The 24,471-nt window shown below is 46.6% G+C and overlaps 1 protein-coding gene across 1 annotated transcript in view; it reads left to right on the forward strand.

The window, feature by feature from the left end:
- TMEM63A (transmembrane protein 63A) overlaps nt 1–24,471 on the forward strand; it is a 60,500-nt gene that overhangs the window by 17,749 nt on the left and 18,280 nt on the right. Inside the window, 10 exon segments of the mRNA XM_072140024.1 lie at nt 5,243–5,447; nt 5,807–5,886; nt 16,523–16,592; nt 18,758–18,795; nt 18,905–19,047; nt 20,149–20,200; nt 20,509–20,617; nt 21,917–21,987; nt 23,208–23,288; nt 23,644–23,767. Coding sequence (XP_071996125.1) covers nt 5,253–5,447; nt 5,807–5,886; nt 16,523–16,592; nt 18,758–18,795; nt 18,905–19,047; nt 20,149–20,200; nt 20,509–20,617; nt 21,917–21,987; nt 23,208–23,288; nt 23,644–23,767 — 963 coding nt within the window. The 5' untranslated portion in view covers nt 5,243–5,252.

Consider the following 24,471-nt stretch of genomic DNA (forward strand, 5'->3'; position numbering starts at 1 on the left):
GTCAGGCCTATAGTGTATATATGGTTATATATATATATATATATATATATATATATATATATATATATATATATATATATATATATATATATATATATATATATATATATAATATTTGTGTGTGTTCCTGCAAGAAAGCACAGAGCACAGCAGTGTTAGGACAGTCCCCCAGTAAAATCCAGGAATATAAAATCCATATTTCACAGTCCTGCTGCTACTAACAATATACACAAATGTCTGATTAGACATCTCTCCAGGGACAATACATAACACTGTCTGCAGAGGGCACAGAGCACTGCAGTGTAAGGACATGCGTCCTGGAGTATAAATCTATATTTCACAGTCCTGCTGCTACTAACAATATACACAAAGTTGTGATTACACATCTCTCCAGGGACAATACATAACAGTGGCTGCAGAGGGCACAGAGCACAGCAGTGTAAGTACATGCGTCCAGTATAATCCTGGAGTATAAATCTATATTTCACAGTCCTGCTGCTACTAACAATATACACAAAGTTGTGATTACACATCTCTCCAGGGACAATACATAACAGTGGCTGCAGAGAGCACAGAGCACAGCAGTGTGAGGTCTGATTACACATCTCTCCAGGGACAATACATAACAGTGGCTGCAGAGAGCACAGAGCACAGCAGTGTGAGGTCTGATTACACATCTCTCCAGGGACAATACATAACACTGGCTGCAGAGAGCACAGAGCACAGCAGTGTGAGGTGTGATTACACATCTCTCCAGGGACAATACATAACACTGGCTGCAGAGAGCCCAGAGCACAGCAGTGTGAGGTCTGATTACACATCTCTCCAGGGACAATACATAACAGTGGCTGCAGTTCATGATGAAACGTAAAGTACAATGTAGTTTAAATAGGGGGCGGACATTTTGAATTCACAGGTTTTATGGCCTCTAGAGAGATTGTTGTCTATGTTTATAATGGAGCACCCTAGGGCCAGACAGTGTTTACCCTGCACGGCAGAGCGGATGGCGCTATGGATCACCTGCCGCCTCAGAGAAGCGCTGCGTGTAATGGATGCTGGCAGCGATCACACGACACTCACATGTGTTTGTTTATGGGGCATTGCCCTGGCACAGCATCTGTATATACCCGCTGCACACAAGGCCTTGATCCCGCTGCCCTTAAAGGGACGGTACGATGCGTGTACTGCCTGAACCGTTAATAATACTGGCGTATTCTGATGTGGCTTGTAATATCACACACGGCCTGAGGACTTATGTGGCGCTGTTTCTGGTAGAAGGTAGCCATACTAGAAAATCCCTTAAAGTTATGAATAGAATTAGGATCTTCTTATTTGCGCTTTACGGGACTTGTCCCGCCCTCTATGTCCTCTGACAGGAATAACGCCTTATTAACATATCCAGACGCCTCATTTGCATATAAACGTCTTAAAGGCGGTGGAATCCAATCTCGGCCGTGGCCCGATATCATTTTGGACGTCCTTGATGTTAACAGATCTCCTTATAATGGCTGGCACGGGCCTGGTAAACAATGGCTGCCCGCGCCTCCTGTTACCTAGTTACCAGATCCTGCCTTGGGTTTTGTTAGACTTTGTTCACATTACATCTTCATGTTTTCACTGTGAAAAGCTCCGGAGTAATAAGTAACGACCATGAGAGATGCCGAACGAGTGAAATGGAGACCTAAGACCCAACGCCACACACTGGCGGTCATCACCCATAGGACCCAGTGTAATGTATATAATCTGTGATTGATATATCACCCATAGGACCCAGTGTAATGTATATAATCTGTGATTGATATATCACCCATAGGTCCCAGTGTCATGTGTATAATCTGTGATTGATATATCACCCATAGGACCCTGTGTAATGTGTATAATCTGTGATTGATATATCACCCATAGGTCCCAGTGTTATGTATATAATCTGTGATTGATATATCACCCATAGGTCCTAGTGTAATGTATATAATCTGTGATTGATATATCACCCATAGGTCCCAGTGTAATGTATATAATCTGTGATTGATATATCACCCATAGGTCCCAGTGTAATGTATATAATCTGTGATTGATATATCACCCATAGGTCCCAGTGTAATGTATATAATCTGTGATTGATATATCACCCATAGGACCCTGTGTAATGTGTATAATCTGTGATTGATATATCACCCATAGGTTCAAGTGTAATGTATATAATCTGTGATTGATATATCACCCATAGGACCCTGTGTAATGTATATAATCTGTGATTGATATATCACCCATAGGTTCAAGTGTAATGTATATAATCTGTGATTGATATATCACCCATAGGTTCAAGTGTAATGTATATAATCTGTGATTGATATATCACCCATAGGACCCTGTGTAATGTGTATAATCTGTGATTGATATATCACCCATAGGACCCTGTGTAATGTGTATAATCTGTGATTGATATATCACCCATAGGACCCTGTGTAATCTGTATAATCTGTGATTGATATATCACCCATAGGTCCCAGTGTAATGTATATAATCTGTGATTGATATATCACCCATAGGTCCCAGTGTAATGTATATAATCTGTGATTGATATATCACCCATAGGTCCCAGTGTAATGTATATAATCTGTGATTGATATATCACCCATAGGTCCCAGTGTCATGTGTATAATCTGTGATTGATATATCACCCATAGGACCCTGTGTAATGTGTATAATCTGTGATTGATATATCACCCATAGGTCCCAGTGTTATGTATATAATCTGTGATTGATATATCACCCATAGGTCCTAGTGTAATGTATATAATCTGTGATTGATATATCACCCATAGGTCCCAGTGTAATGTATATAATCTGTGATTGATATATCACCCATAGGTCCCAGTGTAATGTATATAATCTGTGATTGATATATCACCCATAGGTCCCAGTGTAATGTATATAATCTGTGATTGATATATCACCCATAGGTCCCAGTGTAATGTATATAATCTGTGATTGATATATCACCCATAGGACCCTGTGTAATGTGTATAATCTGTGATTGATATATCACCCATAGGTTCAAGTGTAATGTATATAATCTGTGATTGATATATCACCCATAGGACCCTGTGTAATGTATATAATCTGTGATTGATATATCACCCATAGGTTCAAGTGTAATGTATATAATCTGTGATTGATATATCACCCATAGGTTCAAGTGTAATGTATATAATCTGTGATTGATATATCACCCATAGGACCCTGTGTAATGTGTATAATCTGTGATTGATATATCACCCATAGGACCCTGTGTAATGTGTATAATCTGTGATTGATATATCACCCATAGGACCCTGTGTAATCTGTATAATCTGTGATTGATATATCACCCATAGGTCCCAGTGTAATGTATATAATCTGTGATTGATATATCACCCATAGGTCCCAGTGTAATGTATATAATCTGTGATTGATATATCACCCATAGGTCCCAGTGTAATGTATATAATCTGTGATTGATATATCACCCATAGGACCCTGTGTAATGTGTATAATCTGTGATTGATATATCACCCATAGGTCCCAGTGTAATGTATATAATCTGTGATTGATATATCACCCATAGGACCCTGTGTAATGTATATAATCTGTGATTGATATATCACCCATAGGACCCTGTGTAATGTGTATAATCTGTGATTGATATATCACCCATAGGACCCTGTGTAATGTATATAATCTGTGATTGATATATCACCCATAGGACCCAGTGTAATGTATATAATCTGTGATTGATATATCACCCATAGGTCCCAGTGTAATGTATATAATCTGTAATTGATATATCACCCATAGGACCCTGTGTAATGTATATAATCTGTGATTGATATATCACCCATAGGTCCCAGTGTAATGTATATAATCTGTGATTGATATATCACCCATAGGACCCTGTGTAATGTATATAATCTGTGATTGATATATCACCCATAGGTCCCAGTGTAATGTATATAATCTGTGATTGATATATCACCCATAGGTCCCAGTGTAATGTATATAATCTGTGATTGATATATCACCATAGGACCCAGTGTAATGTATATAATCTGTGATTGATATATAAGTGATGTATAGATGTGAGGTGGACGGGCCGGGTCTGGGATTTGGGGAGGATATAAATTTAACCCTTTGCAGCCATTGCCATGTTGCATTTTTGATTGCTCATACGGCCGTGGCGCTGTTGCTTTGATGATGACGCCACAAGGGGAAAAGTGGGGGGGGGGGGGGAGGGCTGAGGAAGTTGGATTAAAAAACAAAAATAAAAAAAATCTTCTAGAAAGAGTAAAAAATCCTTGTATCTTGTTACAAGTTGATGTAGGGGCCACAAAAAGAGGAAGAAGCAAGATGTCAGAACGTCACCGCCTCATGGACCTTGTGCAAACAGGAAGGAAAAGTTGAAATGTAAATTAGAAAAAAAAAAGCAAAAGACTGCTCTGCCTCTTAAAGGGATTGTCTATAGTTATAAAGAACGTATTAGAGAAAAAGCTGGTCCCTGTTGTGAAGTGAGCTCAATGCAGAGAACTTAGAGCAAAGCTGTGTGAGGTCCCAACCCCCCCACCCCCGGCCCCCAACTGCACTTGGAGAAGTACAATCCTGGAACATAAATCCTGCTTCTACTAACAACATGCACAAAGGTCTCCCCAGTGGCAATAGCCAACACTGGTTGCAGAGAGCACAGAGCACAGCAGTGTGAGGACACATGTAGCAGCTACAATCCTGGAATGGAAATCCAAGTATCATAGCCCTGCAGTAGCTAACAAAATACACACAGATATATATGTGCAAAGGTCTCTCCAGTGGCAATAGCTAACACCGGCTGCAGAGAGCACAGAGCACAGCAGTGTGAGGACACATGTAGAAGCCACAATCCTGGAATGGAAATCCATGTATCACAGTCCTGCAGCTACTAACAACATACACAGAGATATATCTCTCTCCAGGGACAATACCTAACACCGGCTGCACTCTGTATGGTCGCACGTTCTGACACTTTAACCCGTTCATGGCCATAGCTTTACCATTTAATCGGCCTCCTCCTCCCAGTCATGTGATGCAGCGGTTTTCTCATTATCAGAATTCGTACCCATGTAATGAGCTCCTGCAGTCAGTGAGATAACAATGGGCCGCTTGTTTGGGCACTTGCCCCGTCCCCCCGGTGTCGCTTCCCATGTATTCTGATGACTACATTCATCTCTTCCAGATTCGGCCTGATGATCCATTCCTTACACTTTCATTATGGGGGCGACTCCTCCACCTCCTCCTTGTGGAGCGACAGCCGCCTGGGGAACAGCTCCAATAACTCCACAAGTTACTGCTACGGGGGCCACACGGGAAGCACGGTCCTCCAGGGGGTCACGTTCGGAGGAATCCCTACTGTCTTGGTGCTGGACGTCATCTGTTTTGTGGTAGGTAGCTGCAATGATAAGGAGCGGACAACTCTGACCCCTCACCTTCCTACACTGTAACCCTTGTAGTGTAAGTCATTGGCTTTAAGCTATAATTCCCATAGAGCTGATCCCACTACTGTAGTGTTCATATGAGTGTGTAAGCGTGACTGAGACATAACTGCGCTGGAGAGAAGTGGCGTACAATGTATCAGGCAGCCGCTTATCTCCCTCTGTTCTATGGTAAGTAGCTGAATGCTAGTGTCATACTCAGTACTGATAGCCCCCCCACCACTGAGTATTCATATCCTGTCTCCCCCCATTAATGTCATTTATTTTTAATACAAATACATGAGTCACCAATTACATATTTTTCTTAGTTGTTGCTGCTGATTTTCTCCATCATTCGAAAGAATCTCTGGGATTATGGACGAGTGGCTCTAGTATATGATGCTGAGAGGTAAGTTGTACTAATCTGTTTTTAAGGAGGGGGTTCATCTGCTTTATGTAGTTTGTTACATCCTGTATTATACTCCAGAGCTGCACTCACTATTCTGCTGCTGGTGCAGTCACTGTGTACATACATGACATTACTTATCCTGTACTGATCCTGAGTTACATCTTGTATTATACTCCAGAGCTGCACTCACTATTCTGCTGCTGGTGCAGTCACTGTGTACATACATGACATTACTTATCCTGTACTGATCCTGAGTTACATCCTGTATTATACCCCAGAGCTGCACTCACTATTCTGCTGCTGGTGCAGTCACTGTGTACATACATGACATTACTTATCCTGTACTGATCCTGAGTTACATCTTGTATTATACTCCAGAGCTGCACTCACTATTCTGCTGCTGGTGCAGTCACTGTGTACATACATGACATTACTTATCCTGTACTGATCCTGAGTTGCATCTTGTATTATACTCCAGAGCTGCACTCACTATTCTGCTGCTGGTGCAGTCACTGTGTACATACATGACATTACTTATCCTGTACTGATCCTGAGTTACATCCTGTGTTATATTCCAGAGCTGCACTCACTATTCTGCTGCTGGTGCAGTCACTGTGTACATACATGACATTACTTGTCCTGTACTGATCCTGAGTTACATCCTGTATTATACCCCAGAGCTGCACTCACTATTCTGCTGCTGGTGCAGTCACTGTGTACATACATGACATTACTTAACCTGTACTGATCCTGAGTTACATCCTGTATTATATTCCAGAGCTGCACTCACTATTCTGCTGCTGGTGCAGTCACTGTGTACATACATGACATTACTTATCCTGTACTGATCCTGAGTTACATCCTGTATTATACCCCAGAGCTGCAGTCACTATTCTGCTGCTGGTGCATTCACTGTGTACATACATGACATTACTTATCCTGTACTGATCCTGAGTTACATCCTGTATTATACCCCAGAGCTGCACTCACTATTCTGCTGCTGGTGCAGTCACTGTGTACATACATGACATTACTTATCCTGTACTGATCCTGAGTTACATCCTGTAGATCTTTTATTTTATATAAAAGTAAAAAACATAACAATACAAACCAAACATAATATACAATATATACAATCTTACCTGCTGGTCCAGCCACATTCACTCCTAGCAAAACAATAACTTACAATACACCGAAATGAATAACACCAAATACTACAACCCCCACCCAACCGATTATCACAACCTAAACCAAACCAATAAACAATAAGACAAGCCACACCCACAAATAAACATAAATGACCATAAATATACATAAACCCACCCCACACCCTCTAATAACAAACCACCCCACACAGACCACATCCCACACCCGTTTTTTTTTTTTTTTTTTTTTAAATATATAATACATAATACACACATCACTACACTAAACTAAATCCCTCGCCCGCACCCTCCCCTTCCCCCCAGACACTGGTCTAACGTCCAAAGTTTGCGTTAAGTAGTCCAGACCAGTGCCCAGGGTCGTTCATAAGTCCCACCACCATCACCCCCCTCCCAACCTAACACTATGTCCCAAACCCCACTATATACAATATATACAATATATACAGTATTTACAACACAACATAAAGAAAACAGAATACAAATAAAATCTCAACAACTTCAATCAAAATCACATAAAGCCCAGGTTCGGTGCCTGCAAGCCCTACATCACTATATGCCCAGATACAAAACAAAAATCTACAGTGCAGCATCAGCCCCACACCAGGAGAGGAGATGACAGACTAAGGGACACTAAAGGAGAACCCCCTCCAAAGGAGAGAGGCCCTCCCCGTGCCCAGCCTCTCATACTCCAGAGAGCGCACCTTCACCAGGTCACCCAGAATGTTCCTAACCACCTCATCCACCGGGAGGATTTTACGCTGCGTCGACACTAAACACCGTGCGTTCCACATGTGGTACCTGACCACTAGACTGACTAAGAATAACGTGCAGCGGTCCCGGCCACCCAGGCCTCTGAATGCTCCATAGGCCCACTCCGCATAGGAGAGACCGGCCAACCCGGGCCAATGGATGGAAGCGCCCACCCGGTTGTACACCTCTGTGTTAAAGGGACAATGAAGCAGGAAGTGGTCCATGCTCTCCAGCAAACCACCGCACTCCTCCCGGGGACAACCCCTTTCCTCAGAGCTCCTACACTTCAGATTGTCCCTCACACACAGCTTTCCATGGAAGCAGCGCCAAGTCACGTCCCAAAACTTCAAGGGGATCCTGATGGAATTCAATAAACTCAAACCCACCCCCAGATCCCGACTTGGGCAATCCCTGAGGGCCAGAGGCTTCTGGAAATGGGTCAACAGAACCCTCTTGTCAAGGACTTTCCTCGACATGGTCCTGATCTCCCACATTCCCAGACCCCACCGGCGAATCACCTTCAGAAACGGGGTAGCATAAGCCGGAAGATGCCCATGCGGTGTGCGAAGATCCTTCACTCGCCCTCCTGTCTCCCATTCCTGGAAGAAAGGCCGAAACCATCCCCTGCAGGAGTATACCCACGGAGGAGCCCTCTCTTTCCAGAGGTTTGCTACATTGATCTTAAGAAAGGTATTCACTAGGAATACCACAGGGTTGACCATACACAACCCTCCTTGTCTCCTCGTGCGGTAAGTAACCTCCCTCTTGATAAGGTTCAGCCTATTCCCCCATAACAGTTGGAAGAACAGACTGTACACCCGAGTCCAGAGGGGTTCCGGCAACATGCACACACTGCCCAGATATATCAGCAATGGGAGCAGGTAAGTTTTGATCAGATTAACCCTTTCTCTGAGGGTCAAAGACCAACCCTTCCACTGGTCCACCTTCTGGGCGGCGATCTTAAGCCTGCCGTCCCAGTTTTGCATGGGGTAATCCCCCTGGCCGAATTCGATGCCGAGAACTTTGGCGGAGTCCTGGGGCCCTGGAAGAGTGTCCGGGAGATCAAAGCCTAGATCCCCCTCTCCCAGCCAGAGACTCTCACACTTATCCCGGTTGATCTTGGACCCAGAAACCTCTGAGTAGCGGTCAACCTCTGACATCACCCATTGCGCCTCCCCTCCCGAGGACACGAAAACAGTGACATCATCAGCATACGCTACCACCCTTAGAGTGGCTTCCGGTGCTGCCCGATCCATCCCGACTCCCACCAACGGCCCACGATCAACCCTCCTAAGGAATGGGTCAATCGCGAACACGTATAAAAGTGGGCTCAGAGGACAACCCTGGCGAACACCAGACCCGACCTCAAAAGAGCGGCCAATCCAACCGTTCACAAGCGGGAAACTCTCTGCCCCTGCGTACAAAACTTTCAGCCAATTGACAAACTCCCCAGGCAGGCCATACCTCAGAAGGACAGACCAGAGGTACTCGTGGTTAACCCGATCAAACGCTTTTGCCTGATCCAAGGACAGCAAGTACCCCCTCCAGTTACCAGCCCTGCCCTGCTCCACTGCCTCCCGGACACAAAGCACAGCACTAAATGTACTGCGGCCTGGAACAGAGCAGTGCTGGGTCCCCGAAAGGAGCCGGGGCGCAAACTGCACCAACCGATTAAACAGCACCTTTGCCAAAACCTTTCTGTCCGTATTGAGAAGCGCTATGGGCCGCCAGTTCTCAATACGAGATCGGTCCTTACCCTTTGACAGGATGATCAGGGCAGACCTCCTCATTGACTTCGGCAGAGCGCCCGAGGAAAGACACTCATTATATACCTCGGTCAAGAGGGGAACCAAGGCATCCTTAAAGGTCTTATAAAACTCAGATGTTAAGCCATCCGGGCCTGGCGATTTCTTGAGGGCGAGCCCTTCAATCGCCCGGCTGACTTCCTCTTCCCTGATCATCTCTGTCAAAACATCAAGAGAGGGGTCTACTCCTGGCTCAGGGACAGTTTCAGCCAGGAAAGCCGACATCACCTCCCGATCTAGATCCTTCCTGCCCAAGAGGTGCGAGTAGAAGGATCTGACGACCTCCAGGATCCCTGATCTGGACCTTTTCAGGGATCCCGTACTGTCAACCAGTCCTGTGACAACTTTACCATTCACTGACATCTTGCAGTTTCTGTAAGGGTCGGGCGAGCGGTATTTCCCGTAATCCCTCTCAAAAACCAAAGATGCGTGTCTATCGTACTGACACCTCTTCAGCAAGGATTTCACTCTGGAGATGTCCTCACGACTACCTCCAGTCGAGACGAGATGCTCGAGTTTCCTCCTCAGGCCCTGATACAGGCGGTACCTGTCCAGGCTCCTGAGGCTCGAGAGCTGGCGGAAGAATCTCGCCACCCTTTTCTTGAGCATCTCCCACCACTCTGACTTACTGCTACAAAGGCCCAGCAATGGTACCTGGCTCTGAAGAAAGTCCTCAAAGGATTGTCTGATCTCCGCTTCCTCCAGGAGAGACGAATTGAGCTTCCAGTAGCCTCTTCCCATCCGGGGGGTCTCTGTAACATTCAGAGAAAACAAAATTAAACAGTGGTCGGAGAACTCCACCTCAACAACGGACACTGCTGAAGAGATGGCTTCCTCCTTTAAATAAAACCTGTCTATTCTAGACCTGCAGCTACCCCTATAATAGGTGAACCCCGCGTGGCCTGGGGTGTGCCGGATGTGGACATCCACCAGGCGAGCCTCACTAGCTATGCTATTAAGAGCGACGCTATCATAAGTCAGCTTGTCTCTGGAACCTCCCCTATCCTGGGACCTCGTGACAGCATTGAAGTCCCCTCCAAAGACCACCTGCCGACTTGTAAAAAGGTAGGGCTTGATCCTCATAAAGAGACACTTCCTGTCCCACTTGGACTGGGGACCATAGATGTTAATTAGGCGAAGTTCTTGTCCCTTCATGAGGACATCCAGGATCAGGCACCTCCCCATTTCTAACTCAATAACTCGTCGGCATTCTACCGGTGCGGTAAAAAGGACCGCCACTCCGCTATACGGCTCGGCCGCAAGAGACCAATAGGAAGGCCCGTGTCTCCATTCCCTCTTAGCTTTAAACACGGCCGCCAAATCTGGCAGCCTGGTCTCCTGCAAAAATAAAATGTCGGCTTCAACGCGGCCGAGAAAATCAAAGGCCGCAAATCTAGCCGCATCAGACTTAATGCTGGCGACATTAATGGACGCCAGCGTCAACGGAGTGGGTGCCGCCATCATGAGTGATTGAGTTAGACGGCTTTCTTTTTACCCATCTTGCCACCACCCTCGGGAAATGAACACCCCCTCTTTAGACATATTGTGGTGTCCATCTCCCGCACCTCTGATGCTTCAGGGGCAGATCCAGGACCTGCCCCCTCATCCTCGTCTCCAGACTCTGGGCCAGTCTCCCCTCCTGAGGACCCTGACTCCCCAGGGGGAGACTCGGCACCTCCTGCAGGCTCCGCCACCTCTGGCCCTTCACCCTCAGCCCCTCCATCGGCAGGAGAGGCTCCATCCAGGGCCAGGAATCGATTTGAAAGTTCGACCAGCGGGGGGTCGGTTGCACCTTCCTTGGGTACCTTAGTCAGGGAGGGAGAAGATCTTACACCTCCCTTCTTTTTACCCTTTTTCTTCTTTTTGGCGCCACGCTTACGCTTTTCCTCTAGCCACGCCCTATTATCCTCGTCCATACTCTCATAATGGGAGGAGTCTGAGGACGTGGCACCTTCCTCTCTCTCGATCCTCCTGACTTCCTCATCCAGTACATCATCCCCTGGGGCCTCAGCGACAGGTGTGGTCTCCAGGATAGCGCCAGAGGTTGTCCCAGCAGCCCGAGACTCCCCCCGCTCTCTCTCCTGTTGACGCTTCTCTAGACGCCTTAGCTGGGCAGGCGTCTTTTTCCTGTCTTTCTTCCTTGGCCCCTCCATTCCTCCGCCTCTGCTAGTCCCCTCCCCAGCAGATTCAGCCTCATGGCTTTCATCCGCTGAGGTTGAGCCCGCATTAGCGAAGGAAAGAGGACAACGACTGTACGGGTGACCGAGATCACCACACAGGTTACACCTAATCTGCCCTGTACAGGATGCAGCGAGATGGCCGACACCCCCACACAACGCACACTTCTGCACGGTGCAGTTTGCGCTGAAATGTGTGGGGTCACCGCACCTGTGACACAGCTTAGGCTGCCCCCGGTAGAAGATCAGGATCCGATCCCTCCCCAGGAAGGCTGATGAAGGGATGTGGGCGACTGAGTTACCTGAACGCCTCAACTTCACCATGAAGGTCCAGGCCCCTGACCAGATACCAAACTCGTCTCGATTTTTCTCGGGTACTCCCAGTACCTCTCCATAACGATTCATCCAGGTCATGATGTCAAAGCAAGATAATGATTCGTTACGGGTAAGAACGGTCACTTTCTTGACCTCGCTCTGGCGGGACACTGCTTGCACAGCAAAGTCCCGCCACTCGGGCTCGTTGTATCTCAGCTCATAGTTGGACCAGAAGAGCTCAAGCCCCTCCGGCCGAACAAAGCTGATATCAAACTCAGATGTACCATAGGGATGGATCAAGGCAAAGATGTCAGCTGCCTTGAAGTCCATCTTCAGCAGCAGCTCAACTACCCGTGCCCGAGGGGGACACACATCACTGCCACGCCACCGAAGACGGACCACATTCCTACGGTTAGCACCCGGCCCGGTTGTCGGGAGCGACCATGATGTCTCCCTGCCTCTTTGCTCTCGGAAGGCAGACAGGCCGTGCCTCTCTATCCAAAACGACAAATCAACCTCCTGCCCCGCTACATTGATCGTCCTTTCTCCCTTCTGTAAGGCCTGCAGGAGGCGCCGTTGCAAAAAGCCGTCCCCAGAGCCCAGAGACGAGGATGATGGAACCCTACTTCCCCCAGCAGCGACACTGGCATAGCTCTTAATAGGGGCCGCCACTGGGGGAGCAACCGGACCAACCCCTGCACCCACCACATTAACACTACCCACTTGCATGTTACACTCAGCCGCGCCACTCACACCACCAGTCACTCCATCACCCACCCCCAAAGCTGGAAAAGATTCAGCACCACTCACACCATTCACATTATCCACCACAACATTACTGACAACATTCACACTGGCTGGACCAGCAACAACATTAGGGGACATGACCACCTCCGCATCTTCAGGCACAAGGGACGGGGGTCCCCTCGCAGAGCATCGCCCAGAGGGGACCCCGACTTGTGTCACACTTGTGCCCTCCGCATCATCGGTAGCAGATGTTATTTTACTTTTCTTAGGGGAAGGTAAGAGTCGCCGCTGATCTTTGGCCGGTGTGAGGCGCCGCTGATCCCCACCTTCCTCAGCACTCGTCTGCAGACTATCTCCAACACCGACACAAAACAGGACTTTAGGTTTAGGTTTGGGAGGTTCGGAGCCCTCAGCCTCAGCGACCCCTCCACGCTGCCGCCGCCCCATAACCAAGTGATCAGCGGCAACAGCATGAAGAGGCGCCGAGGCACCGGAAGCTGCCACCAGTGCCGGGCTATCCCCCCCTCCCACCGGGGGACGCACCACAGCACTGGATTTGGATGGTATCGCCACTGCCGAGCCGCCCTTACTGTCCGGCCTTGCGGCCGATGCCTCCCCTGCTCCCCCACTGTTACCACAAACAGAGACGGAGCCCATCGCCACATCAGATGTCACACCTGTAATCTCCCCGCTCCCTGGCACTGAGTCCACTGCAGGACCCGTGCTGGGCTGGGTAACGGGGCTCGCACAGTGAGCTGACCCTGCGGCCGACTCGGGTTTTACGGGGAGGGGGCTGTAGACTAGACTCACCACTTCCACGGATTTGGTCTTCTTCTTTCGTGGTTTGCTGCCCCCCGGTGCATCCTCCGGCAGATCGTCTCCAAAAGTAAAGTCCTGGAGGTGCACAGGGGACTCGAGCCGTCTGATCTCCTCCATCAGCGCCCCTCCCTGGTGGCTGTCACTATCCTCACCCGGGCCGGCAGAACCGCAGCCAGATGACATAGCCGCTTGTCCTGCAGGGGGCCCACTGTACGGCACCGGACTTTCCTCCTCCGTCTGACTCTCAGGCTGAAGCCCCATCAGCCGCCTCTGCTTCTCCTCCTCCATCTCCCGGAACCGCTCATCATTAAAAATTTTTTCTTTAAACGGACCGCTCCTCTCTAGCAGGTAAGCCTTCCTCTCCTCCAAGGCCTGGATGTTAGTCTGGAGCCTGGAAATCTCTGCCATAATCTGCTCCTTTTTCCTCTTTGGGGCAGAGCTTGCCCTGGCATGGGCACACCGGAGCTCCTCCCGCAGTCTCCTCACCGTCTTGCTGGCTTCTTCGTACTCAGAGAGGTGGCCCAGAGCCCGGGAGGCATAGGTGGAAATAGACTCCCGGGTCCTCAGCATTCCCCAGCCCTCTTCACTGAGGTCAGCCTCACCTCCCTGAGCACTCAGCTTTCCCGCAGTATCCAGCTTTTCCTTGGTACCCAGCTTTCCCGAGGTATCCAGCTTTCCTGGGGTTTTGGTGCTTTTTGATGCCTTAGCTGGCCTGGGGGTACTTGGAGCAGCATTGCTGCTGTTCCTTGCAGATCTTCTTACCCCCAAGGCTTCCGCAGCGCTGGCCGGTTCCTGGCTACCCCTGCCTCCCGCCGGCCTAGACCGGGAAGCAGGAGCCTGGGACTTGCTGCCCTGGCTCATGCCTGAAAACCCACTCCCTCCCTGGGAGAGGAGAGAGCAGGCCCCAGGTGGAGGTGGTTTTCCCTGGAGCTCAGGAGCAGCAGCAGCACACAGCCTCCCACAGCAGCAGAGAGTTAACGAGCTGACGAGATACACCAGAGATGCACTCACTATCTGCTGCTGGTGCAGTCACTGTGTACATACATGACATTACTTATCCTGTACTGATCCTGAGTTGCATCTTGTATTATACTCCAGAGCTGCACTCACTATTCTGCTGCTGGTGCAGTCACTGTGTACATACATGACATTACTTATCCTGTACTGATCCTGAGTTACATCCTGTGTTATATTCCAGAGCTGCACTCACTATTCTGCTGCTGGTGCAGTCACTGTGTACATACATGACATTACTTATCCTGTACTGATCCTGAGTTACATCCTGTATTATACCCCAGAGCTGCACTCACTATCTGCTGCTGGTGCAGTCACTGTGTACATACATGACATTACTTATCCTGTACTGATCCTGAGTTGCATCTTGTATTATACTCCAGAGCTGCACTCACTATTCTGCTGCTGGTGCAGTCACTGTGTACATACATGACATTACTTATCCTGTACTGATCCTGAGTTACATCCTGTGTTATATTCCAGAGCTGCACTCACTATTCTGCTGCTGGTGCAGTCACTGTGTACATACATGACATTACTTGTCCTGTACTGATCCTGAGTTACATCCTGTATTATACCCCAGAGCTGCACTCACTATTCTGCTGCTGGTGCAGTCACTGTGTACATACATGACATTACTTAACCTGTACTGATCCTGAGTTACATCCTGTATTATATTCCAGAGCTGCACTCACTATTCTGCTGCTGGTGCAGTCACTGTGTACATACATGACATTACTTATCCTGTACTGATCCTGAGTTACATCCTGTATTATACCCCAGAGCTGCAGTCACTATTCTGCTGCTGGTGCATTCACTGTGTACATACATGACATTACTTATCCTGTACTGATCCTGAGTTACATCCTGTATTATACCCCAGAGCTGCACTCACTATTCTGCTGCTGGTGCAGTCACTGTGTACATACATGACATTACTTATCCTGTACTGATCCTGAGTTACATCCTGTATTATACCCCAGAGCTGCACTCACTATTCTGCTGCTGGTGGAGTCACTGTGTACATACATGACATTACTTATCCTGTACTGATCCTGAGTTACATCCTGTATTATACCCCAGAGCTGCACTCACTATTCTGCTGCTGGTGCAGTCACTGTGTACATACATGACATTACTTATCCTGTACTGATCCTGAGTTACATCCTGTAATATACCCCAGAGCTGCAATCATTATTCTGCTGCTGGTGCAGTCACTGTGTACATACATGACATTACTTATCCTGTACTGATCCTGAGTTACATCCTGTAATATACCCCAGAGCTGCAATCATTATTCTGCTGCTGGTGCAGTCACTGTGTACATACATGACATTACTTATCCTGTACTGATCCTGATTTACATCCTGTATTATACCCCAGAGCTGCACTCACTATTCTGCTGCTGGTGCAGTCACTGTGTACATACATGACATTACTTATCCTGTACTGACCCTGAGTTACATCCTGTATTATACCCCAGAGCTGCACTCACTATTCTGCTGCTGGTGCAGTCACTGTGTACATACATGACATTACTTATCCTGTACTGATCCTGAGTTACATCCTGTATTATACTCCAGAGCTGCACTCACTATTCTGCTGCTGGTGCAGTCACTGTGTACATACATGACATTACTTATCCTGTACTGATCCTGAGTTACATCCTGTATTATACTCCAGAGCTGCACTCCACTATTCTGCTGACTTTCTGCAGTAACAACGAGTCTAGACAAGACAGGGTTTGCATAAGGTTTTTGTCTTGGTGTAGATGTATTTGTTTCTAGTCTCAAATCTTTCCTCTATATTTCTTTTTTTGGTTGTTGTTTTTTTTAAAATGTAGTTTACCTCATCGGAGATACCGGAGATTATCCTCATCATCTTCCTTTAATGAGGAACTAGAAAGGGACAAGGTATGTAAAGTGCCTGCGTGACACCACATCATGAGGTCCTGTACAAAGGTAGTGGTCTCCTTATCTCACTGCCTGTACCTTGTCCACTTGCCGCAAATTATTGATATGGTTTGTGTAAAATAAAGCTATGCAATCTTCCAATATACTTTCTGTATCAATTCCTCACGGTTTTCTAGATCTCTGCTTGCTGTCATTCTATAGACTTGTCTAGAAATCTGTCCGTGTAATGGACATGAAGGTGCACGAGCCATTATCACAGGGAGTAATGGAGCCATGTGTTACCATTGCCTTGTGAAGCTGCCAATTAGGATATTGGGGCAGATTTACTTACCCGGTTCATTCGCGATCCAGCGGCGCGTTCTCTGCGGTGGATTTGGGTCCAGCGTATTCACTAAGGCAGTTCCTCCTCCGTCCACCAGGTGGCGTTGCTGCGCTGATGTTCCCCGAGGCACGCCGGAATGCACTGAAGTTCAATGGCTTATTCCTGGTGAAGGTAAGCGCGAGTCCCGCTAAACTTTTTTTTTTTTAAATGCGGCGGTTTTTCCGAATTTGTCGGGTTTTCGTTCGGCCACGCCCCCCGATTTCCCTCGCGTGCATGCCAGCGCCGATGCGCCACAATCCGATCGCGTGCGCCAAAATCCCGGGGCAATTTAGGGAAAATCGGCGTAAATCGGAGATATTCGGGTAACACGTCGGGAAAACGCGAATCGGGCCCTTAGTAAATGACCCCCAATGTGTCTAAGCCCGGGGTCCCATATGGAGAGAGTAGAATGCAACTCCAGCAGTTGCTGTCTCTGCTAGCAGGCAGGAGGCGGAAGTGGAACTGGTTGATGTAGGCAATGGCTGTGGCCATGATGGCTTCCTTGCACTCAATTTGGGACTGGTTTTGATTTCAGCTGCCTTGCTGTGGTGATCTACAGGCTGTGTCTCTCTTTGTCTTTAGTAATATTAAGTGATACCTTCTAGAAGGTTCTGAGTGGCCAGCTAATCAGATTGCCTACTTGCTCCCATGTGACCGGTTTAAATATTAATCAGTAAACATCAATAACACATTATAATCAGACACAGTGTTAAAAATGGGCAGTGGGTGGCGCTGGTGATCTACCTTGTATCACCTTGATAGAGGCTGAGTACAGTAATATACTTGATGTAATGATGGTTAATGGCAGGTCCTTATTCCTCCAACAACGAAGGGGTTATCCCGAATACATTAGTATTGGATCACCACATATTCCTCCAGAGTACATCTACTAGGTTTCCAGTGGGTTCCTGTGAGTTGAATGAAACTCGGATAAGCTTGCACGGGGTCCTGCAGGGCCCCCCGTATGTGGGTTATACGGTAACATGCAAAAAAGATCAGGGTCCTGCAGTCTGGGGTACGACGTAATCCACAGAGAAAAGGAAGGAAAGCTGGGGCACATCCGAATAAAAAATAGAATCTTCTTTATTGAATAATCATATAAAAACGCAAACACCAAGTGTGCACGGCCGGTGTAGGCACAAAATACGCGTTCCGGCTTAACTAGAAGCCTTAGTCATGGTATGAAACAAATGGCTTTACACACACAAGCAATACACCTGACCAATTCACACATCCATCATATCCGGTTGCTGAAGTACAGAGTTAGTAGCTAAACAAACAGGTATTGTATTTTGTAAATTAGCAAAAATACATAGCATAGACACATTGGGGGTCATTTACTAAGGCCCCGATTTGCATTTTCTCGACGTGTTACCTGAATATTTCCGATTTGCGCCGGAAAAACCGACGCATTTAAAACAAAAAAATGTGTCGCGGAGCTTGCACTTACCTTGACTCAGCCCGGCTCGGTGTATTCCAGTGCATTCCTGGTGGACGTCGGAGGAACTACCTTAGTGAATCCCGGCCGGACCCGAATCCACCGCAGAGAACGCGCCGCTGGATCACGAATGGACCGGGTAAGTAAATCTGCCCCCATGTGTGTCTATAATATGTATTTTTGCTAATTTACAAAATGACGGAGCGACGAGGGGTGCGACGGAGGCACATGGGACCCCTCATCACTGAGACCCCCACCTATCCTGTGGATAGGGCCTAACTTATGCTGGTGGGGAAGCCCCTTTAAAACCCCTTTTATGACAAAACTGTGATATTATTTCATGTTTTTTTTTTTTGTCTCTTTTAGGGGTTTTGCTCATGGATATCATCTGCCTTTCAGATGCAGTAAGTGTATTATGGGGGATGTGTGATATTCAGCTTAGTGTTTGCGTCTCCCATAATGTTTTCCCATTATTCTGCAATGTTTTTATATGTTTTTTTTCCTCCTTCCTAGTGATGAAGACATCTACGAGCGATGTGGAGAAGACGCTTGTCACTACCTCTCCTTCCAGCGTCACATCATATTCTTCCTGGTCATCGCCAGCGTCCTTTCTGTTGCCGTCATATTGCCGGTCAATCTCTCTGGGACTTTGCTCGGTAATTTGTTAAAGGTTCCCTTTCTCCAGGTTTTACCCCATAAACTAATCAGCCGCCTCAGGTCTGGTATGAATTAATCTTTCTAGAATTTCCTGTTTTATGTGAAATTTCATCCATTTATTTATTTAAAAAAAAAAAAAAAAAAGCTTTCCCAAAGTCAGGCAAATATGACTCTCTTTTCACCACATTTTTACATGAGATGAGTCAAGTTTAGAGGTTGCAGGAGTAGTACCACTTTAGAAAATCCTATCTTCCATTCTATAAACATGCTGCTGGTGTTACAGTAAGGATAAAGATCTCATGTTTTGGGTCACATCTGGCTCATGGGTCTGTGAGCTACAGAACCGGAGATACACGCAGCTACAGAGTTAGTTGGAAACGCAAGGTTGCAGTTAAAGATCACATTCCCGCTGATACATTTTTATGTCCAGTCTTGAGATTTTTAGATTTTATACAACACCAGCAGCATGTTTCTAAGATTTGGACTTTACGAAGTGACACTATCCCCGCAAGCACTAAACTTGACTCGTCTCACTTCTCAAGGACAAGAAGAGTCATATTTGCCTGACTGTAAGGAACATTTTATATTTTATAGGTAAAAGGGTGAGATTTCACATAAAAGAGGGGAGTCTAGAGAAGACATTTCTTGCCTTAGCTGAGGGATCTAGTAGTTAAATGGTGTACAACCTGGTGACAGATTCCCTTTAAGTTTAGGATATGTTCTTCCTCTGTTTGCCTTGGCCATATGATATCCCAGTGACTCCCCAGACCAGTCACTACGCAGGTTGTCCAGCTCTCTGGTCTGTTCACCCTACTTGTGCCTAAGAATAGCAGCCTCCATCACCTAGACTCCCTACTCCCATTATGAGGATTTCCCTTGTGCTGCACCAGTTCTCTGTAATGCGCTTTCCTGGACTATAAACCTTTCCCAGCAGCAATCATTATTTTTTTATGCTCTAAAAATGTAGAATTTCTATATTACAATTCCCCCATTTCCTTTGTTCTTGTTTTAGTCTTGCTATGAATGTGTATGATTGCGGCACAGGACTTCACATGCTGAACTATAGAATTGTTAACATAATTTTTTTCTTGTATTTTAAGATATGGATCCGTACAGCTTCGGCAGGACCACAATAGCGAATTTACAGCATCAGTGAGTAGCGGCTGATAAATGTTACTTTGTATCACGTGATTGTCCATCTATATCATTATACCATTATTATACCATTTGTGGGTCCAAATTCAATTCCCCTTCAAATTCCCCATAGTTGGGGGCCAGTGGAAACTTTTTGTGACATCTTTTAGTTAAAATCACATATTTTACGTGCTCATCTTTTTGTAATTCTCTTTTACAGTTCAGAACATTTTTCGATATTATTATAATGTCTGTGTCAGTTTTCTATGTAGATTCCCTCCTAAGCCTCCCCTGAGCCTCTAGATATGTCCCACTTGTATTTGCAGGGACACTCTTCTTTGGCTGCACACGGTCGTCGGCGCCATTTACCTCATCCTTATCGTCATCCTCATGCGACATCACACATCTGTCATTAAGTACAAGGAGGAGAATACGGTCAGTACTGGAGAGGTTATGGACAGTGGCGTAACTACCGCCGTAGCAGCCGTAGCGGTTGCTACGGGGCCCGTGAGGTTCAGGGGCCCGGGGATGCACGCTCCCTGCAGTGCTTTGCCACGGCCTGGGGTAAGTGGTCCGGGGCTGCAGTGCCGGATCGTGCCCCCGGGCCCCTCCCTCTCTGTGCATCTACACGTCTCCTGAGCCCGGCCGCCCACCCATCCACCTCTTTCCGGGATCCCTGCCTGCTCATATCCTTGACCCGCCCCCCAGCCACCTCTCTGACCCGCCCCCCTCATCTCCCTGACCTGCCCGCTCATCAGCCTGCAGGGCGGCACAGTTGATTCTCAGCCCCCCCTTCCCCCGCTCGACCCCCCGCCCCCCGCTCGCGCCCTATATACTCTGTGTATTAGTGTATAAATGTATAGGAGTGCATAAATGTGTGTGTATAAGTGAATGCTTGTATGTATAAGGGTGTGAGTATACGAGTGTAGAACTTTATGTGTGTATATAAAGGTGTGTCTATATCAGTGTATAAATGTGTGTAATTGTATAAACATGTCTGTATAGGGGTACCTTCCCAAGAACATATGGGGGACGTATATCTGGCCGCAGATTTGCTGCCGGATATACTTCCCCCATAAGCTTCTATACGCCGGGGCTTGGTACGGTGAGCACAACGAGTACTCACTGTTTTGAGCAAAAGAGATAGAGCGTGCTCAATCTATGGCCGTAAGAACGACCATGCGGCTCTATTCTCTATGGAGAGGGGAGGGGTGAGCCGCGCTCACCTCTCCTCTCCAGCGCGCCCGACGTGTGCCTGCCATATATATATATTTTAAGGGGAAGGGGGGCCCCATGCAGAAATCTGCTATGGGGCCCAGCCTCTCCTAGTTACGCCCCTGGTTATGGATATAGCCAAAGCCATGAAGTGGATATAACATTTCAACATTTGTAACTTTGGGGCACTTCCTCACCCTCCATCAGTGTGTAGTTCCCCTTTTACTGCCTGTATGACCTTAGACCTTCAGCCATAAGAAAATATTAAGGGCTATAATCAGTGTTCAGTTTTCCTGTAGTGCCCCCGCAGGATAAATGAGGTATTACATGTCTTACTTTATAATCAAGGGATTGTCTTGGCTGGTCCTCCAGAGTGAGAGATGTAATTTTATGGTTTACTCTGGATCCTGGTTGATCCCCCCTCCCCTATAGTAATTGGATGTATTGTGTCTTATTGAAAGATCTTGTATAGGACGTTCCTATTATAAAGCAATAATTGACCGTCCTTCTGTTCCGCAGGTAAAACAGACGCTGTTTGTGACCGGACTGCCCCGTAATGTCGATAAGGAGACCATCAGCAGACACTTTAGGTAGGGGGGAGAGACTCTTGGTTCCTTTGTAGCTATATATATATATATATATATATATATATATATATTATAGACACCCACACACAGTAGTGGTGCCTCTACACCACTGTAATGGGGGGCGGAGCTTATGAGATGATGGATGGGCTTCATTTGTTACCCCATCACATTATTACCCCCACATTGTTATCACAGGGTGACATTGGATAAGGGGGGTGGCAGCCACGGTTTACCATTTTTATATACTGATAGATGAGGACCTTTGGGACCCGGAGATACTGACATGTTTATGACTTTATTAATTCATTTTTATATTGGTGCTTGGGAAAGGGGGGGAGGGGCAAATTTGACTTTTTTCTTTTTTTTTTTTTTTTTTAATGATTAAAAAAAAAACATTTTTACCTTTTTTCTTTTTACACAATTATTTACCCCCCCCCATGTTACTTTAACCCTAGGGGGGTCTGATGATTCCTACCATATACTGCCATACTATAGTGTGGCAGTATAAGGTGGATTTGCTGGCAGATATCTTCAGAAATGACAATGCGTGGAGTCTCGTACAGACTCCAAGCTCTTATGGTGATGGATCTTTGCTCCCCTTATGACGTCATGGGGTGCGACTATTACGGTCCAGATGGCATGCCCATGCAGGTGTGTTAAAGCAATGGATCAGCAACATACACCCCTTGCTACACACCAATATATTATAATGCCTGTTTGCAACAAGGGGTTAAAGGTATTTTCATGAATCTTGGGGCTGGGGTAGGTGTAACGAAAAAAAAAAATCAGCATACTCAATTTGTTCTGGCTCCTGGTTCAAGCATCTCGGTCCATCCATCACTTTGATGATGCTCCTGATTGGGTCGGAATTTCCACTGATCATGGGATAAGTGATGTCACTTATGACATCATTTCTTTCAGTTCCGAATCCTGTACCGGCAAAATTAATTATATTTATTAAACAACACGTCAAGAATTTCCTTAACGGTAACTTACGTCTCGAAGATGTTACACTGAACTTCCAACTTTTGTTTGGTTATGTATGGGTTAAAAAGCTTGTTCCCAGTTGGAGTTTGTCTTCTCCAGCCTGGAGTTCCAGATCCCCTGCATAGACCTAACACTCATCGCTTAATTCTGCCTGTTTGCAGTCACCAGTAGGGGGAGCTCAGGATCTTACTGCATACAGTTGATACAACAATGGTAACTTGTTACTTCTCCTATAGTGAAGCCTACCCAGAATGCCGAGTGGTGGACGTACAGCTGTGCTATGATGTCGCAGACCTCCTCCGGATTTCCAGCGAGAGGTAAAGTCTGTGGTTGCCTTTACAGAGCAGTTATTATTAACCCATTAACCATCAGCCTTCTTTGGGTAAGCGGTATTTGTAATTTTTTTCCCCCTCGCCTTTCAAAAGCCACAACGTTTTAAATCTTCGTCATCATAGTGGCTTGTTTTTTGCTGGATTGGTTGAATTTTTTTTAACGGCACAATTTTGGGGTGCACAGAATTTACTGATTGACTTATAAACCCTAAATAGGGGGAAATTGGGAAGAAAATGTTTAGGATACGGGTGGGTCTGACCATATCTCTTACTCTGAATATGATGAAACAGCCGCTAGTTGTTATATAACTTTATGAATCAGTTTACTTCTATATTTTAGGAAAAAAGCGGATAAAAGCCTGACCTATTATATAAAGCTACACAACAAGACCGGAGAGTTCGTGTTCATAAACCCCAAGCCGTGCGGACAGTTCTGCTGCTGCGTCGTCCGGGGGTGTGAGAGGGTAGGTGACAATTTTCGTTTTGTTTTATGGTCCTTAAGTTTTCAACAATCAGCAGTACAGGAAGGTTTGTAAAATATCGAAAGAAACTACTTCTTTCTCCACTTACTTTGGCTGTTATGTTTGTTGTCTATGGAGAGGGGAGGGGGGAGAGTGAGTCACAGCAGCTAGGTCTCTCCCCACCAGCACAGAGACGACAGAACAAACATGAAGAATAATGATTTCAGGACACCTAATGGTCAGAAACGGTGTTACTCATTATGTACAGACACTGATCTAATGATATCTGAAGGATATCTCTCTTAGGGAATTTTTATTATAGGAAATCTACCATCAAAATCCATCATGATAAACCAGGTACATTACTCATAGATCCAGGCACCGTGACTGTAGTAATCATTTTATATATGTTATCCTTCCTTCTAAAATCAACTTATGCTAATGGACCAGAAGGGGGTTGTTACCAGAGCTCCACCGTGCAGTAGCTTCACAGTCTGTTACACAGTTTTTTCTCCCTCTGCTTGATGTAATCTCAGACAGTGAGAAGCTCTTGTGTCACCCCCTCATCCTCATAGACTGTAAGCTCTTGTGTCCCACTCATCCTCATAGACTGTAAGCTCTTGTGTCACCCCCTCATCCTCATAGACTGTAAGCTCTTGTGTCACCCCCTCATCCTCATAGACTGTAAGCTCTTGTGTCATCCCCTC

This window comes from Engystomops pustulosus, chromosome 3 (assembly GCF_040894005.1).
Source record: "Engystomops pustulosus chromosome 3, aEngPut4.maternal, whole genome shotgun sequence".
NCBI classification, from domain to species: Eukaryota; Metazoa; Chordata; class Amphibia; order Anura; family Leptodactylidae; genus Engystomops; species Engystomops pustulosus.